The sequence below is a fragment of the Nelusetta ayraudi genome, unplaced genomic scaffold (genome assembly GCF_046127955.1).
Source record: "Nelusetta ayraudi isolate G7.1 ecotype Tasmania unplaced genomic scaffold, CSIRO-AGI_Nayr_v1 ptg000117l, whole genome shotgun sequence".
Classification (NCBI taxonomy): domain Eukaryota; kingdom Metazoa; phylum Chordata; class Actinopteri; order Tetraodontiformes; family Monacanthidae; genus Nelusetta; species Nelusetta ayraudi.
In genome coordinates this window covers 81,960-99,887 of record NW_027466167.1, presented here as the reverse complement: position 1 = coordinate 99,887, position 17,928 = coordinate 81,960, and the positions used below count along the sequence as shown (strand labels likewise).

The window sequence follows — 17,928 nt, the reverse complement described above, 5'->3', positions numbered from 1 at the left end:
AGGCGGCACCTGTGAGGGACATGAAGGCGTGAAGCAGAGCGGCGGAGGAACAAGCATCAGACCACCACCCCCCTGTCCCACCGCGTCCTCAGTGTCCTCCGGGTGGTCGTCGTGGCTCGAAGCCACAACAACACCAGGAAGAAATTTGCCAGCCACAAACTGAGAACAGTCGAGTTTGCTCGCGACGCGTCTTGTTCAACCAATCACAGGGCCTCCAGGTTGGGACGTCCATCGCGATCGTCGTTTTCTTCTTCTTCTTCTTCTTCAAAAGTCTTTTCCCCCTCCGACTGTCCCTCACAGCAGCAGATCTGGGTCTCCAACCACGATTCATCTCCTCCAGGTTGTCCACAAAGTCTTCCTCCTCGTGTCCCTTTAAATAACCTTGCATAACATGGCATCTCTGTTTGTTTAATTCCTATACACTTTGATCTCACTGAAACCAAAAGACAACGAGGAGGACGTTTTCTTCCCCCGACAGAGACGTGAGCTGAGCGACGAGAGACGCTGATAAAACAAAACAAAAACAAAAACACAAAAGGAAGAATGAAGCTTCGATGGAGGACAGAGGGCAGGTAGAGCCGATGCCGTCCGCACGCTCGTCGGGACCCAGATCTGCAGCGCGGCGGGTCTTTGGCAGCGGTGGAGACTAGAACTTGGGCTGGTAGAGGGCCACGCGGCCGCTCAGGCAGCCCGAGGCCAGCTGGCAGTGCGTCGGGGAGAACTTGGTGGTGAGCACCACGTCGCTGTGCGAGTAGATGGAGCGGATCTCCCTGAGGCAGCTGGTCTGCACGGGCAGGCAGTCGGCCAGCTCGCCGCAGTTCTCGTCGAAGGCCAGCAGGCGGACGCCGTAGCCGTACGGCGAGCAGATGAGTCGGCCGTCGGGGCTGAAGCACAGCTCCTTGATGTAGCCCCGGCCCACGTTGGCCTCCTCGATGTAGTGGGTGAGGCGCAGGGAGCAGCGGGGCGACACCAGGGGGCGCGTGGGCGCCCCCTCCTGGAACTCGTACACGCACGTCCACTGGGAAGAAAGAGAAGGAGAGGACGTTGGAGTCACGCCGCAGGCTAATTCATGCCGCCCAGTAAGGCTTTACAATGCGGCCCGCTGAACTTGAAGAAATTACTTTAAAATAGCTGTGTTTCATCCATTTTTCCCAGTGTTTTAAGAATCGTTTCAATAAAGAGCGAATCACGCGGGGCTTCAAAAAACAAAACAAAACAACAACACTGATTTTGTTGCAACACTTTTGTTCATTTTCAATTGACATTAACGACACGTTTTCTACACATGCCATGAAATATCAATTCTATATTTTTTTTCTCCATCCATCTGCTCCTGCTCCGGGCCCCCAATGTGAAGTTTTAGAAACCCATTGTGACCCATGAGTCAAAACGTTACTGTTGCGATTCGCGTCTCAGAGACCGTCCATCAGGAGCTGTACTCCAAACACTCTACATAAGTACAGAGCAGTGAGGAGGAAAGAAGATGGAATTTCATTTGTTTCTCCACTAGAACCTGGGCACCAGATAAGCTTTTATTGATCCCCGTTGGCAGAGACTTTGGCTAATACAGCAGCACTGGGGGAGGAGCAAGTAGCAGCGCATGAAGAAGAAAAGTAAAGCTAAGAGCTCAGGGAAAGACGCTAAAAATATACCCAGAAAGAACTCTGAAGTTCTGCACACAGGTGGGCTGAAAGTACTGCGAAACACAATATCTGACATCTGCACATGTCAGTGTGCAAATTTGCAGTGCGCCTGAGATTTACAATAATAAATAAGACACAGAAAGATAAAGGTAAAGTCCCAGCGGTTGTCACATCCCAAAGGATGCAAAATCTGTCCCCCGCATTTGACCCGTCATCCCCCCCCCAATTCCAGCCCAGAATACTGGGTGCCAAGCAGGGAGTCAGTGGGTAGCATTTTTACAGTGTCTGGTATGACCCGGCCGGGGATCGAACCCACAACCTACCAGTCGACGGGCCGACACTCTTCCACTAGACCAGTGGGTCATTTGGTACCAACTTTATTTTGAAAAATTAAGACGGATTCTCTCCGTTACATCCATCTATGGCTCAACTCTTGACGCATGCCCAGAGCCCACGACTCCCAAGGAACAGAACGCAACGTCCTGCCACTAACTTCATCTCAAGAGAAGATTCCTACGCAACAAGCCCACTCTGCTCAACATGCGGCGACTGGCTCTACAATGAGGCGAGGAAGCCTTCAGAACTGCTTCGCCACTCAGAGACCCAGCACCCTGCATTAAAAGACCAGCAGCCTTTGGAGTATTTAGAAGGACAGAACGCCTACGTTCCTCTGGTCTAACACGCTGAAGTTTTGACTGGCCGAGCCGGCAGTGAGCCCCAAGGTGTGTGTTTCACCTCCTGGTCGTCCATGTTGCTGGAGCACCTGATGAGCGTGGCCCAGCCTTTAGGGTGGAGCTGCAGGGAGGTGATGCAGTTGCCCCGGTCCCTCTCTCCGGGGATCTCCGGGGTCAAGACCTCCAGGCTGTTCCTGGGCGAAAGGCCTGGAGAGACGGAACAGAGTGAGAGTGACGACTCTTGAGAACCGCTGACCTCCTGTGTGTGTGTGTGTGTGTGTGTGTGTGTGTGTGTGTGTGTTAAACGATTAAATCAAAATCCGATTTTTTGTTTTTAGTCAAGACGACGTTGGAACAAAGGAAAATCGTAAAATCGATTTTCCTCTCCCCGCTGCAATGTATGGCTGAAGGCGGTATCTGCTAAAGACTGAAGCACGACAAACTTCTTCCAACACCTGGCAAACACCACAAGCCAGAGTGGCAGCAGCGTGTTGCTTTGCGGGCTGCACATGAGGACGAAAGATCGGTGTTTCCGATCAACTCGCTACGACGCTAACTGGCTACCTTTGTTTACTCGCATCTGTAGTTGTCCTAGCGACAGCAGATGTTAAAACCAGGAAGTGATTCTGTATGCTTCCCCCGGCCACGACCTGTTAGTGAATTATTTTTTCCATTTTTCCGTTCCGTTTTTGCAGCGTATTTTAACGAGAGATGTCACGTGACCCAGTGGTGCTTTGAACGATGTGTTGTAGCCTAACTAACGTCCACTCGCAAGTGCTCACTGGGTATCAGAGATAAAGAAAATATCACGCCTCCTTGTCACCTTTGTCCTCGGCGATAATAACAGCAAAACATATATTTAAAAAAATCGACATGAGTCTTTCATTTATTGGCAAAGTTGATGAAAAAGAACGAACCGCCTTTGCGTAGTTTGCCGTAGGTTCACTTGTAAGCACGAACTACGAATGGCTGGGTGCAGACGCTCGGGCTGACCGAGTGACCGAGGTGCTGTCAGAAGTGCGCTGCTCCCTCCGCGCACCCCACCGCTACGTCTTAAAATCAGCAATAGAGTCCTTCTGTTACACCCCCCCCCCCCCCAAAAGAAAAATGTGTGTGCGCGCGTTGCTGCTGCTGCCCTGTCCGTCACCACCTCTGACCTTCTCTGTGAGGGTGGATCTTGCTGGAGTCGTTGCCGTGGCGAGGAGTTCCGGCCGAGCGGGACGCCGAGGTGCCCCCGTCTACAGAGCGGCGACATGTTCCATTTTTAGACATGCGAAAATATATATATATATATATTTTTTTTTTTGACATTTTCGATTTTGCAGGCGGCGGCGACACAAACCTGAGCTGAGCGGCGTCCGTCGCGCTCGCAGCATGCGGTAGCTGCCCACCTCCAGCGACTGGGTGAGGTCCAGGTCGTGCAGAATGAGCAGGTAGCCCGACGACGTGGAGATGAGCATCTTGGAGCAGTCGGGCGTCAGACGCATCCGCATCAGGTAGCGAGTGTGGAAGAACTTCTTGTGAGGGCAGCCGTCCTCCGTGAACCTGCGTGGCGGCCGGGAGACGTCAGCACAACTCATCCACGCCCGCTCGGCGTTTACACCAATCAGCTACGTCCACCTTACTGCGGCCTTGTACTGGTTGCAACGTTTAGGTGCAGCTCGCGGAACATTGTCGAGGAAATATAAAACATTTGGTTTGTGGCAAATCTAAAAAAGGTTTGAGGTAAATGTGTCCCGTGTTTTCTGATGTTCACCAGAAGAAAGAGATTAAATGAGTCGGGATTAAGGACAGAAGTGACTGTTGTCTGGTGCTCGGATTTCTTTTTAATTACTGCATGTTTGTTTCTTAACACTACGCTATTAACATGACATTGTTATTTTGGAGAATTGACATTGTTTACGACACCATCAAGTGACACTGCAATTTCCCCACTGTAGGATAAAAATAAAAATGATAATTTAAAGAAAATACAATGATCGATCGCGCTGAGGCGCGGCCGTCAGACCCAGGATGAACACACACACACACACACCTGTTGGTGTCCCACGTGATGACGTTGCCGTCGAAGCCCGACGTGACGAGGAGCCGCGTGTTGGTGTCGTACTCGATGTTCTTCACCCAGCTGGCGTGGCCGTGCAGCGAGCACACCTTGGAGTTGAGCTTCCGCAGGTCCCACAGCGCAATGGTGGTGTCGTCGGAGCACGTGGCAAACAGGCGATTGTCCAAAAACCTGCGGGCAACAAGAACGCCTGCATGAAGACGAGCTGGATGTGAACGTGCTCTCTTTTTTTCCCAGTTTGATTCTTTGAACTGACCTGATGTTGTTGACACAGTCCTCGTGGGCTTCTGTGAGCGTCTTGATGTGTCTGGAGGAGATGGGATCAAACAGCAGGACCTCGGTCTGCTCACAGGCCACAGTGAGCACGGAGCTGCAGCACAGGGGACACGCAACAAGTTGCACAGGTCACGCAGGAATCACCAGCGTGTGTATTGACCACCAACTTATTTTAAGTTGGGCGGAAATCTACAAAGGCGGCAAAAAGATGCACCGGGAAATTAACTTTGGATTAGTAAAGTGGCAGCGTGACTGAGGGGATCACTAGAATCCAGAGCAACGAAACATGTTGCCTTATGTTCTGTTGTGTCTCGTCATCTGATCTCACACACATATCTGACCCAGACTGCACAAGGCTTAACCTGGTTGGCAACAGGATTTACTTCGAGGCTTAAATCCTGCATGGTCATCTCTACTGAGCGTGTGTGTGTGTGTGTGTGTGTGTGTGTGTGTGAGAGACAGACACCGATCAACTCACAAAGACCTCATGTGCAACTCTGCAGATGAGTTGGGTGGTATTCAGTGCACAACAATTCCAACATTTGCCCGTATCGTTAAAGTAATAATAACGCTCCTCCGGTGCACATGTGCAACAATTGGAGCCGCCCGCCGCCACTGAGCCGGCGGTGTGACTCAAGAGGCCCGCCGTGTGTTCTCACCCGTCCGGGGAGTACTCCAGGTTGAACACGGCTCCGTGGGTCTGGGTGCTCAGGTTGACGGACTCCACCGCCGGATTCATGGAGCAGTACAGGCTGGTCATTGTCCGAAAGTTGTCCCGAGCTGGGTCCACGAACACCCCCCGCCTGATTAACCTGCTCCTCAGCCATGAAAACAGACTGTTCCCCCGGCGGCCGTCCGTGCCTGAAACTCCGGAGCTCGCAGCCTGTGGCTCGGCGCTCGGTTTGCAGTCCGCCGGCTGCTCGCCCGCCGCCGTAGCCGCCGTCACAACCGGGGAGCCCGGGCTGGGCTCAGTCCGGCCCCCTCTGCTCCTTGCCGGCGAAGACGAGCCCACCGGGACGATGTCATCGTCCACGTCCGAGTCGTCGATGCCCTGCTCCTCGTCTTTGTCCGAGGCGCCGCGGCTGTCGGGCCTGTCCTGCGACTCGTCGGCGTCCTCGCTGTCGCTCTGGTGCCCGGAGCTCATTGTAGTTTCTCCAGCGGCCAAGCAGCCGACTGTTTCGGCGCGCGGGGGTCGACGGACTCCGGTCCCCACCGACCGAGCACTACACCGGGGGCTCTTGCAACCCGTCAGGCTGGCATGGCGGTGGTTCTCCAGCTGCAGACACGGGTTACAAGGGCCAAAGAGAAATTTGTTGTCAGACTTGGCAGGGACTGACTGCCGCGCGTCAACTCCGGCACTGCTAGCTTAAAAAGCGACCGGAAGAGGCAGCTTCAAGTTTTAAGGCAGTTTCTAAAACTATGATGTTTTTGCGTTCCGGCGATTGCACAGTATGAAGAAAACCTAATATTTTCACACATCATCATTGTTTGTCAGTTTTGAAACATTTGTCACGTGTTAATTTTGTTTTTACTAAATGATAAGCGCTGATAAATATTTTAAGCTGAAACGCTTAAGCGGAAGTTTACCTGTTTCTTTAGCTCGCTTGAAGCGTTTGGTTCTCACCAAAACAAACGAAAAACAAAAAGCAGTGACGTAGTTCCGCTTTCCCGTCGATTGTGGGCGTAATTTAAGTCATAATGCTGCCATCCTCTGGCCATACACTGTAAGTGTGCATTTTGCTGAAGAAAGTTGTCAGTCATTCTCAGCGTAAAACAAACAAACAAACAAACAAACAAAAAAACTATAAACAAGCATAACCTTATCTCATCAACTATAAACAAACAAACCCCACACAACAACACATCCATACCGTCTGATTCACCGCGAGCTCTGCTTTAGGACGCCATGTTGAGGCGTCCTAAATAACAGTAAATAACTGTGTAATCGTGAACTATGTCGTTTTTCCCCAACCAAAATTTGTAGTTTCAGAACCGTTTCAACAATTTATTGTCTTGCATCCACGGGTTGCATTACGCGTACATTCTCCTGTTATTGACATAGAGCGCCCCCACCTGGATTGATTGTTCTACGATCTACCCAGGTTTTCGAGACTGGAGTCTGGACAGTGGACAGGTGTGTTCCCGCAAGATGGTGCCAGGAACTACATATTTCACACAGTAAACTTTTTTATTAAATATTTAACGAGTACATATATATATTTTTTTTTAAACCATTTTTTTCCTCAAAAGAGACTGTTAATGATGAAATAACGGGCTGGTAAAATAATACTTTCAAAATAGATGCTTGACCACTACCAGCTACTCTGTATCTGAAAATAGTGACAAACCTGCGTATTTATGGGGGGGGGGTTACACACACTTCCATGTCACTGTAATACATTCAAGACAAAATTTCATCAGAATTCTTCCTTTCGAACAACACATTTACGTGGGGGTCACATGTCACAATTTGATGCTGCCTCTCGTCCCGTCCTGTGTTGCTGCTTTGCATGAACACTTTAGGAACACGCCTCTCAACTCCTGCTGCCAGTCAGACAGACGCTCGACAAGATGAGGGTCGACAAGCTGGGACAGTCGGTGAGTGTGTGTGTGTGTGTGTGTGTACACAACGATGCACAAGCTGTTATCACTGTTATCAGGGTGAGTGCATTGCACAAACAGCGCAGGCCGCAGGCGCTTCTACATAAATGCTGCGCAAAATTACAGTGTACGCCGTTGAGTAACTCAGCTTTACGTGCCCGAACAATTTGTCTCCTGCCGACTTTACTTATATATTTGGGGGGCAGAGTAAGACGAAAGTCGGATGCATACCCCCACCCCCCCTCCCGCCATTGTGTGTCGCATCCAAGTTTATTAATAATTGTTTGTTTAAAAAAAAAAGAAGAAGAAGAAGAAGAAGAAGAAGAAGAAGAAAGAAACGGTGGGCACGTGCGAGTTGCACAGACGTGACAAGTGCATTCCACTTTGCTTAACACACACACACACACACACACTCGCCTCTTGCTGGCTTCGGAAGGATGCAGGGCGCAGCGCTCCGTCCAAACGGAGGCAACTTACCGCTTTCACGACCGGGACCTGATCCAAGTCCATCCAGAAGGAACCACCGGGGCTTCTCCTCAGGCGCCCCGCTGCTGCTGCTGCTGCTTCCGCTGCTGCTGCTGCTGCTGCTGCTCACCCTCCTCCGCTCAGCATCAGCTCACCCTCAGTGTCTGGACTTCGAGCCTCCTTTCAGACCTCCGTGGCACCTGGAGTTCTGCACGCAGTACGAGGACTTTGGCTGCTGTGACCAGGAGACGGACAACGGCATCGCTGAGAGATACTGGGACATCATCGACCAGCTGGAGGTGGAGGGTCTCCAGCTCTGCGAAGACACGCTGAAGGAGATCATGTGCCAGGTAGGTGTGTGGAGGCTGGTCAGTGGAGTCGTGGTCCTTGGAGAAGTTTGTATGCTCTCCCTATTCATGGCAACTCCTTTCGTAAAGGATAAACGCCCTGTTTTTTTATACACATTGACATGTAAGACTGCTTTATTCAGTTTACCCCAAAATGGTCCAGCACTATTTTCACATTTTCACATCATTGCTACTGCTTGACCTTAGGGAATCGAGAGTTTTATGAGAGAATTATGAAAGTATTCCACACAAGCCAGTCATTTCTTTTCTTTTTCCTTCTGTCCTTCTTAGGAATAATCTGAATCTGTCCGACTCTGCCTCTGATTAGCTCATCACACTTCTTCATGCCTGAATTTACACAATCTAACCTCAATTTAACTAACTAGGGCACCAATTTCAAGCCAATAAAATGGGAAGCGCGGGGTGGGTCATGCCCTCACCATCCTAAGATAGAAAATTGGACCACTTAGCTTGCAGACGCTACTGAATGATGGGCATCAGAGGATATTGAGGAGTGGGTCATGCAACGCTGTCTGAAAAAAAGTGGGTCTACTCCTTATGTACCCGTGTGTACCCTGCACTGCACCCAGCATTGTTGGGATTACTCCGTAAAAGTAATCGGAACTCCTGATTACTGATTACTCCTTGCTTTGCAATGAACTTTATTAAAGTGCAAATTTTGCAATTCCAAGTATTGCCTCCATCCTCTTAAGATGAATGAATGTTGCCTCAAAAAGTGGTTTGATTGCAGTCGTGGATGACGGAGTAATGAATGACTCTCCAACACTGAGTGCACCACTGATGCTGCTGCTCCAGCGGCTTTCCCTGCTCACTGTGGTTTTCCTGATCAGGAGTGCTCTCCCTACGCTGCCCACCTGTACGATGCCGAGGATCCGTACACGCCAGTCCGGGAGTTGCCGGGCCTTTGTTTTGGATACTGCACCGAGGTCCACGGGACGTGCGGCCACCTGTTCAAGTATCTGACTGAGAACCAGCAGCTTCACCGTGCCGCAGAGCGTGACGCCACCACCTTCTGCAGCGTGGTGGAGCTGGCGGACCAGGACTACTGCTACCCCAACGTCCTGAGGAGCCCTGACCTCAACAGCAACCTGGGCCAGGCGGCCCAGGACCCTGGTGGCTGCCTCCAGCTGTGCCTGACGGAGGTGGCCAACAACCTGCGGAACCCCGTGTTGATGCTGCACAGCGGCGACGACACACACCGCATGTTTGTGGCGGAGCAAGTGGGCTTGGTGTGGGTCCACTTGCAGGACGGCAGCCGGCTAGAGACGCCCTTCCTGGACCTGAGCGGCCAGGTGATGACCACGCCCTGGCTGGGGGACGAGAGGGGCTTCCTGGGCATGGCCTTCCACCCGAACTACAGGCTCAACGGCCGCTTCTTCGTCTACTACTCCGTCCAGGTCTCCAGCAAAGTGGAGAAAGTGCGAATCAGCCGGATGAAGGTTTCCGCCCACGACATGAACGTGGCTGATCCGCACTCGGAGAGGTGAGTCGGGTTTGATTTTTGTTTCGTTGGAGCAGTTTTACTGCACCAATACTGTAATTACTCCCCACCTCCACCTCAACCCCGCGGGGGACTGTTTCTGTTTTTGTGAAAACACATCTGGAAGTCACTTGAGCTCCAAAGCTCCAGGCGCTGAACTCATGTCTGGCTTATTTGCATGTTAGATGCATTTCTACTGTGTGCCTCAATTAAAATGATTCCGGGTGAATAAGGAGTGGGGGCACATTCCGCACGACAGCGCTGTGATCTCACACACACAAACACCCACAAGAGCAGGATCCGTTTCCTCATTTTCGACTCGCGGCCTCTTGATCTGCTTTGGTGTCCGTGCCAACTTTCTCCCTCCAGGGTCATCCTGGAGATCGACGAGCCAGCCGCCAACCACAACGGAGGTCAGATCCTATTTGGTCTGGACGGGTATCTGTACATCTTCACCGGCGACGGCGGGAAAGCCGGGGACCCTTTCGGGATGTACGGGAACGGCCAGAACAAGTGAGGCCTCACCGCCCGGCCGCTGGTAGCCTGGTGGCTCCACGGCCTCTTTCGTGTTTCTTGTTTTATTTTCGAAAGTCTTGTGTTTGTCTGTTCCTGCTTTCCCACCTTTGTTCTGCCACCTGATTTAGGGGCAGTTTACAGGAGTACGGGTTTCTCTGAAAACGCACAAATATTAATGCGATTCCGCCTTGCGTGTTCTCTGGAACTGCACACAAATCTAAACCCCTCCCCTCACCCTGCAACCTGAACAGCCGTGAGGTGCAGACGATCACTCATAACAACAACCACATCGGGCAGCGGACTCGCAAACAATAGTGAACAATGAAACAGGGTGCTCGTGGATCGATCGTGGATTGTGTGCAAAGTGAAAATAACCACACCAAAATGGATTCGCAAACCTGTTTTACCTTTTGTTGATTTTCTTTTGGGTCAGTGGACTGGGATATTGAGGCAGGAAACCTCAATAGCAAAAATGTTAGCCAACTTTTACTGGCACAACTCCCAGTCAACCTCAACATGGACCTTTCGAGGCTTTGTGTTCTAAAATAACTCGAAGCAGAAGTTCAACTCTGTCGTTTATCCACCCCGTATTTCACGAGCGATCTTTCTTTCTCTTCTCTGTGGCGCTAATGTTTTAGCGAGCTCCTGCTTCTTTAAACACTGCGTGGATGCGTGGATTCTTGGTGGTTCTTGCATCTTGTCTGTTTGCTCTTGTTGTCCGTCTCTTTGTCTAGGTCTGTAATTCAGTTGTGTTTCCTTTTGTTGGTATAAGTCCCCTATTTTTGCTTTTTGTTGTCTGCTCTCCAAACCCAAACTCTGTGTCTCCGCCACAGGTCTGCTCTCTTGGCTAAAGTCCTTCGGCTGGACGTGGACGGGGAACCCCCCTACAGGATCCCCGCCGACAACCCCTTCCTGGGGGACCCCCGGGCCCGGCCAGAGGTGTACGCGTACGGCGTGAGGAACATGTGGCGCTGCTCGGTGGACCGCGGCGACCCAGTGGGCGGCCACGGCCGGGGCCGCATCTTCTGCGGAGACGTGGGCCAGAACCGCTACGAGGAGGTGGACATCATCGTGAGGGGTGGGAACTACGGCTGGAGGGCTCGAGAGGGCTTCGAGTGCTACGACTCCAAGCTGTGCCAGGACCCCAACCTCAGTCAGTGCCTCCCGACTCACCGCGCCACCTTACACCCGGCTCCGTGCACCACCCGCAGGTCGGGCTGATGGATTCTGCTGCTCTTTCCCTGCAGATGACGTCCTCCCCATATTTGCGTACAGCCACCACGTTGGAAAGTCGGTGACGGGGGGGTATGTCTACCGGGGATGTGAATCCCCCAACCTGAACGGCCTCTATGTGTTCGGAGACTTCATGGCAGGGTAAGACTGGAGCAATAAACGTCTCTGACGAGTCCAGCAATCTGAAATAGAGGATCTCTCATGAAATGTTACATTAAATTAGGGTTGTCAAACGATTCTTTTTTTTTTTAATCACGATTAATCGCTGAATCTTCATAGTTAACTGCGATTAATCACGGTTTGAATTGCTTGTGTAAAATTCTGTTATTTTGCATTTCAACGCAGTTTTAAGCCCATTGTGTAAAGTATTTCTGACCAGGACAGTCTGCTTTTATTTCCTGTCAAGTCGGATCATGGCGCTGGAGGAGGACCGGTCCAGTGGGACCTGGAGGGAGAAGAGAGTCTGCATGGGCGACAAGAAGACGTGCTCCTTCCCTGGACTCATCAATCATCACCACAAGTTCATCATCTCGTTTGCTGAGGATGAAGCAGGTTTTCCCTTTTTCTTTTTTTTTTCTTCTGCACACTTCATCTTCTGCACCGGCTGAGCAGAACTCAGTGTTTTCCCCCTCCGCCCCCCGTTTCTCTCCCAGGTGAGCTCTACTTCCTGGCCACTGCCTACCCCAGCACTTCTTCCCCTTTTGGGGCAATTTTCAAGTTTGTGGACCCGTCCAGGTGAGCGTCAGAACTCAGAAGAGCAGAGACGACGCAGAAACAGAGTTGAAATGCCCCCCCTCACGGACTCTCCTCCTGCTGCAGGAGAGCTCCCCCGGGGAAATGCAATCAGAAGCCACTTCCTGTCAAAGTGAGAGGGAAAAAGTTTCCCTTTGTGCGCCGAGAAGGTGAGTCGGCTCACTCACCTCCTCTTTTCACTGGCACTGGCTGAGAGGAGGTGATGCTTCTAAACTGGATAGTTGGCAAAATAAATAGAAAGAGGGCAAATCTGCGATGTTCATTTCTAAATGTGTTTTCCTAAAAACATGAAATGATTGACTCTTTTTTTTTTTTTTGTTGCCTTAACAACTGCTGCCTTTTCAGTCACTCTGCTGGACATGAATGAAAAGCCAACCAGGCCGCCAGTGAGAAAGTCCAAAGTTCAAAGTGCCAAACTGCCGATGACAAGCAGCCAGAGCACCACCACCAGCACCACCACCAGCACCACCACAGCTCCCAGTATCGACATCACCAAAGCTAACAAAGCTCCCATTATCGACATCACCAAAACCACCAGTGCTCCCAGTATCGACACCACCGCTGCCACCACTGCTCCCACAGCTTCCGGTATCAAAAAAGGAAGGAGGAAGCACAAGAAAAATATGGGGAAGAGAAAAGGGCAGCGGACAGACACGCAGAAGAAGAGGAGGAAGCTGAAGGGGAAACCAGGAAGGATCAGAGTGGAGCAACCAGTCAAAGAGTCAGCTAGCTTAGCTTAGCGTAGCGCAGGTGGAGGAACCGGCGCCTGATACAAAGTGTCTTGTCCAGATCAGGATTTTTTAAAATCTTATTTTCTTTCTTTCTTTTTTTTGTTGCATAGACTCTTTCTCCTCCTCCTCCCACTCTTCCTCCCCTTCATCCTCCTCCTCTTCCTTCTCCTCCTCCTCCTCCCACTCTTCCTCCTCTTGAATTTGTCGGCAGACAAACGTTTTGTCACTGCCGTTGCTCCAGACTGTGTGTGTGTGTGTGTGTTTTTTTTTTTGTTTGTTTGTTTTTTTAAAGTCCAGCCAGTGTGAAACGACGGCGCTGCTCCAACTTCCTCTCAGGTGCTCGTCGCCCCAGGAACACACATCTGAAAGCGACGCTGGCGGTTGTTTCGCTGCTCTGAACGTGTGACGAGGTTGCGTTGCTGCGTCACCGCCGGTCTGCCATATGCCACACGGAGGCTGTATAGGGCCCCTTTGAACTCCAAGGGGCCTTGGAGTAAACTGCAAATTACAGAGGCACAAAAAAAAAAAACCCAAAGTGTCTGTGTGTGATTGTGGGAAACATACTCCCGCCCTGAAAAGAAGAGGAATCCAGGTTTTCCTCTCAGGGGCTCATTTAGTGAGGCCGAGATGCCTGACTGGCGTCTCGGAGCGTCTCTCTTCCTGTCGGCTGTCATTACCTCCAGCTCTTCTGCCGCTCTTTGAAGTAGAAAACAGAAAACTTTTTTCGACCCCCCCCTCCCCCCAAAAAAAAGAAATCTCAACAGACGGGACATTTACAGGTGTTTTTATTGCAGCTTGGCTGAATTCCTGGAAATAAAGTTGTCACGCAGCACGACTGAGCCCGGTTCTTGTGTCCTTCAGCGGCTGTGAAATGAAGTTCTTCAGTTGATTGGTCTGTTTTTTTAATGGCATTAAATGAGACAAATGCAACAAAATCTTACATCCTGGTTTTATTTTGGTCCCTTGCTTGTATATTTTGTTTTTTCCAATAGGAAAAAACCCCCCCAGCAGTTTATGGTGTAAATCAGTGGTCCCCAAACTACGGCCCGCCTCCACATTTGGCCCGGCCCCCTGAACAATACCAGAGACGCATTTTGATTTTGTTTTTCTTCATATATGTGTATTTGTATTTGATAATAAAGTTTGGCTTTTGCAATAAAATGTTCCTCAGCTATGAACTGTGAACTAACTAATAGTAACTATTTCATACACGCACAGAACATGACATTCTATTCCACCCTTCTGCAGTCTGTGCACCCTACCTGGCAACCCCCAGAGAAAATAAAAATAAAAATAAAAAAAAAATCCTAGACCCTGCGATCGTCACCACAACAGGAAAAAGTTTGGGGACCCCTGGTGTAAAGTGTTAGGTAAAGTCACAACACCCCCTACCGGTCGATTTGTGCACTACACTTCGAGGTAAATCAAAGACAATCAGAGTGCCATGTCATGTTTTTTATTAAGAACAGAGTGTGACAGGAGGCACGTGATTCAGATCAGACTCACAGCACGAACAGGCGGTGACTGAAAACACCAAAAAAAAAAAAAAAAAAAAAAAATCACAACAACTTTGGATTGAAAACTAGTGTTTCCAGGCACAATGGATTACAAAACCACCTTTGTCCCATAATAATCCTACAACCACAACTATTTTTGATCATTCTGAGAATCAGAATCCTCCAATCAAAATAAGTAGCTTGTAACCCTGTTACATATTGGCTAGATTTTCGGCTAGAATTTTTCAGAATAAACACCTAGCCAAGTGCTTTATGTCGGTGAGAGCAGATTGTGATTACAAAGTGACGCCGCCGCTCTCCCTCCTCTTCCTCATCCCACTAACGGGTGATCTGGTAGACGACGTCGCCGACGTGCACGACGCCCGACTTCTTCACCTTGTGCAGCTGTCCGAACAGAGGCGACGCCTTGTAGATGTGCTTCTCAGAGGGGTCGCACTGACGGTAGCTGCAAAATAAAAAAAAGAAAAAAACAGGAAAAACAAAAGAAAAAAAAACATGAACGACTTCGAAGATATCAACTACTTTTAACCCTGCAAAGCTGGTGGATGGTCTGAATTCCCGCAGATCGCCCACTCTGGTGACATCTCCTCTCCCAGACGATCACGGGCTATAAAATTGCTGAAAATCTACCTTTTCAGAGTTTCCAGAGGCTCCTTTCTGCTGATGATGCCGGTTTCGGGGTCGACGGTGGTGAAAATACAGCTGAAAGAGACAAAAAGACCTCGCTCGGACCCAAACGGTGACGTCACGACACCGAGGCGTGTCTGCGTGAGGCAATGGCTGCGTTACCGTCCACACGACATCACGCGCTGCAGCCTCACACTGCCGATCTGGACCTCCTGCCAGGAATCCTGGAAAAGGGATGTTTAGGAGTTTGGGGATTTAACAAAAAAAAAAAAAAAAGGGGAGGAAGTGAGTTACGAGGCAGAAAACGAGGAGACATTTGGGATTTTCTTTCTGCAGAGTGTCACCACAGTCTCCTGTGTTGCAATCAGGATGAATAAAATCTCCCTGATGGTGAAAAAAAAAAAAAAGAAGAAAAAAGACGAGTGCCAAACCTCCTGGAAGGCTTCGCAGTCACTGATGACGATGTTGGGCCTGAAACGCTCCACGGTGACGTCCTTGTCCAGCCTGCTGCTCAGGTCCTGGATGGACGACTCTGACAGGAGCATCACCGGCGCAACGTCGGGGTACGCCACCTGGTGGAGAGGAAGGGGACAAATTCTGTGCACATTGTTGTTTGTTTTTCTTTAATCCCCCTCCGACATGCAGCAACAAACTATTGCAACTGAGAGGGAACCAACCTCAAAATGTGGAAATATACCGTCCTTCTCCAGCGGCCTCCTCCGCTTCATCTGAGGTTCAAAGTGCACCAGGCGGTAGGTTTTCTGCGAGCCCAGGTAGCGAGTCAGCCAGCCGGAAGCCTCGTCGCCGCAGTCGCGACCCTGGATGTTTTCCTTAAAGATCCTGCAGGACAAGGAGGAGGCAGGCAGGGAGGGAGGCTCGTGAGGAAGGCTGAAGATGAGGTCAGGTCAGGTCAGGTCAGGGTCAGGGTCAGCTACCTGCAGTCGATGATGGGGTTATCAGGCTGCTGGATGGGGAACTGCAGCTCCTCCATGTCCGGCCCACTCAGGCTGACTCGACCGTGCCCGCAGCTCAGCGACACCAGGACCAGCCGGGGCTCCTGGCGGCCCGTCACCATGTGACCGCTCTCGGCGACCACCAGCCACTGCCTGCACGCACCCGCACCCGCACACACACACACACACACACACACACACACACACACACAGTAAGTGGACTGTCATGAACAATATATAAAGATAAGTGAGACTGATATTATAAAGCTGTGACAACAGCACTTTTGTAGCCGTGAACCTTCCCCGACTGTATTGATCAAACAATCAGATCAATAAACAGGTTTAATCAGTAACAAAATGACCCTCTTAAGAAACAGATAAATGAATGTGCCTTGACGATTTTTATAGGACCATCACCACGCCCATTTCTTTTTTCTTTTTTTTTTTTTAAATATTAAATTAGTTGTTTTATCCCCCCTCCCCCAAGTAATTTAGCATTGAGCTTTATTACCTATAGACGTGTCGACAGCACACACTACCAGCCTGTGCTCTGTTTGGTATTGGGGAATTTCGGCATTATTAAGAATGTACTTAATGTATCTGATGATTTATTTATTTTTCTTCTTCTAACGTCAATTTGGAATTTGGAAGTATAAATGTATGTATTGTAACCAACCAGTCTCTCTCTCTCTCTCTCTCTCTCTCTCTCTCTCTCTCTCATGCGCGCGCTCGCTCACCGGTCCCGCAGCTCCCCGCACTTGAAGCCGAGCTCGTGGATCTCCGCGAGCTCCACCGTCACGCCTCTGCCGGACTTGAGCGGGTGGATGAGCAGCTTGGACACGACGCCGACCCGCACCGCCTTCTCCGGCCTCCGCAGGTACCGATAGCCGAGGCCCAGTCCAAGCGCGGCCACGCCGGCGGCCGCGGTGACGAGAGCGGCCGTCTTGCTGTGCAGCGGCGCGCGGAGCCCCGCAGCGCCGAGATCCATGCTGAACTTGTGAAGGGGGCACCTGTTCACGGCGGTTCAGACTGGTTGGTTCACACCCACCCCGCGGTTCTTCTGCTGTTCGGACATTTCCGGACATTTCCGGACACGCACTTGATTTGTTGTTGAGTTTCTTTCCTTTCCTGTGTTTCGCGACAGTGCCATCTAGTGCTTGACCGCAAAGTGCAACTAAGATCAGCCTCTTTTTTTTTTCCTTCTTTTTCTTCTTCTTCTTCTTTTTTGTTGCCAAAGAAGATGCGCTTGAGTTGAGTTCCGAATCACACTTTAGTTAGGGGTCAAGAGGTCAAGACGCTGTCATGAAAAACCAGTGTCCCAGAAGAGCTTTACTGGAAGTGTGGGTCTGCAGAGACACAGTCGGCGCCGTTTCAGTTGCTTTGAAAGCAAGGTTTGGAGAAAAAATAAATAAAATAAATGCAAATATTTGCATGAATATATAATGCATGAATGTGACTTTAGAGAAGTATGCAGCAGCAGCAGCAGCAGGATCAAGGATCAAGGATGAAGGATCAAGTCATAATTCCAGAAAACTAAACAAGCAAACAAAACTTTCCACATTCGTCCCAGGTTTACTAAAAATATCCTGCTGTGTTTTGTCACTAATGGGCAACTCATTGTGCACAAAGAAGAAATTTAAATACTTATAATGACTGAACAATAATAATAACAATAATAATAATAATAATAATAATAATAATAATAATAATAATAATAATAAAATAAAGGGGGGTGCTTGAAATGGTTTGGTTGTATCAGAAGTCTGACTCACCTTCTTCACAAGCCAATCAGATTTATTTCACCTGTCCAACTGTGTGAAAAATGACCGGACAACCTTTCTGTCCGTCACATTCGGAGCGGACCAACCACTCTTCCACAGCACCAGTGGAACCAGCATCAGCTGCTGCCGAGGTGTCCAGGCTGCCGCCCTCGGCAGGCCGGGAGGTCAAACTGCCAGCTTTACTCGTTGCTCTACTTCTGTGTGTTCTGTTTTTTTTTTTTTTTTAAAGTGCAGCCTGCAGCTTCTGT

General features: G+C 50.0%; 3 protein-coding genes across 4 annotated transcripts; 1 reads left to right on the top strand and 2 right to left on the bottom strand.

Moving 5' to 3' along the window:
• Positions 1-403: 403 nt before the first annotated feature.
• On the bottom strand, positions 404-6,028 carry wdr32 (WD repeat domain 32). The gene is made up of 7 exons (XM_076049544.1): positions 5,315-6,028; positions 4,636-4,749; positions 4,353-4,550; positions 3,660-3,862; positions 3,475-3,555; positions 2,379-2,524; positions 404-1,018 (listed from the first exon to the last, which is right to left on the bottom strand). Exons 1-7 carry the CDS (start codon positions 5,797-5,799, stop codon positions 647-649), a joined length of 1,599 nt encoding a protein of 532 aa, XP_075905659.1. The 5' UTR covers positions 5,800-6,028; the 3' UTR covers positions 404-646.
• A 1,266-nt stretch (positions 6,029-7,294) lies between these two features.
• On the top strand, positions 7,295-13,634 carry hhipl2 (HHIP-like 2). Of its 2 annotated transcripts, XR_012929283.1 has the most exons (10): positions 7,295-8,071; positions 8,920-9,572; positions 9,939-10,082; positions 10,919-11,238; positions 11,333-11,459; positions 11,725-11,870; positions 11,972-12,053; positions 12,138-12,220; positions 12,417-13,058; positions 13,100-13,634. XR_012929283.1 is itself a non-coding variant. In XM_076049540.1 (9 exons), exons 1-9 carry the CDS (start codon positions 7,694-7,696, stop codon positions 12,809-12,811), a joined length of 2,328 nt encoding a protein of 775 aa, XP_075905655.1. In that variant the 5' UTR covers positions 7,295-7,693; the 3' UTR covers positions 12,812-13,634. The 2 variants fall into 2 exon arrangements, 1 of the variants encoding a protein (XP_075905655.1); XM_076049540.1 differs by having other exon boundaries at positions 12,417-13,634.
• A 528-nt stretch (positions 13,635-14,162) lies between these two features.
• On the bottom strand, positions 14,163-16,902 carry marc1 (mitochondrial amidoxime reducing component 1). The gene is made up of 7 exons (XM_076049530.1): positions 16,637-16,902; positions 15,882-16,052; positions 15,624-15,786; positions 15,378-15,518; positions 15,109-15,170; positions 14,950-15,021; positions 14,163-14,764 (listed from the first exon to the last, which is right to left on the bottom strand). Exons 1-7 carry the CDS (start codon positions 16,885-16,887, stop codon positions 14,638-14,640), a joined length of 987 nt encoding a protein of 328 aa, XP_075905645.1. The 5' UTR covers positions 16,888-16,902; the 3' UTR covers positions 14,163-14,637.
• Between the last annotated feature and the right edge of the window lie 1,026 nt (positions 16,903-17,928).

What these genes read in the sequence shown, in the direction of transcription:
- hhipl2 (XM_076049540.1), top strand. Translation starts at nt 7,694, where the DNA reads ATGCAGGGCGCAGCGCTCCGTCCAAACGGAGGCAACTTACCGCTTTCA. An exon ending in TGAAGGAGATCATGTGCCAG is followed by an intron (nt 8,072 to 8,919) that starts GTAGGTGTGTGG and finishes TTTCCTGATCAG; the next exon opens with GAGTGCTCTCCCTACGCTGC. An exon ending in GTGCCAGGACCCCAACCTCA is followed by an intron (nt 11,239 to 11,332) that starts GTCAGTGCCTCC and finishes CTTTCCCTGCAG; the next exon opens with ATGACGTCCTCCCCATATTT.
- marc1 (XM_076049530.1), bottom strand. Translation starts at nt 16,887, where the DNA reads ATGGATCTCGGCGCTGCGGGGCTCCGCGCGCCGCTGCACAGCAAGACG. An exon ending in GTATATTTCCACATTTTGAG is followed by an intron (nt 15,519 to 15,623) that starts GTTGGTTCCCTC and finishes CCTCTCCACCAG; the next exon opens with GTGGCGTACCCCGACGTTGC. An exon ending in CGCGTGATGTCGTGTGGACG is followed by an intron (nt 15,022 to 15,108) that starts GTAACGCAGCCA and finishes TGTCTCTTTCAG; the next exon opens with CTGTATTTTCACCACCGTCG.
- wdr32 (XM_076049544.1), bottom strand. Translation starts at nt 5,799, where the DNA reads ATGAGCTCCGGGCACCAGAGCGACAGCGAGGACGCCGACGAGTCGCAG. An exon ending in CTGGAGTACTCCCCGGACGG is followed by an intron (nt 4,750 to 5,314) that starts GTGAGAACACAC and finishes CCTGTGCTGCAG; the next exon opens with CTCCGTGCTCACTGTGGCCT. An exon ending in GACTGTGTCAACAACATCAG is followed by an intron (nt 4,551 to 4,635) that starts GTCAGTTCAAAG and finishes TGTTGCCCGCAG; the next exon opens with GTTTTTGGACAATCGCCTGT.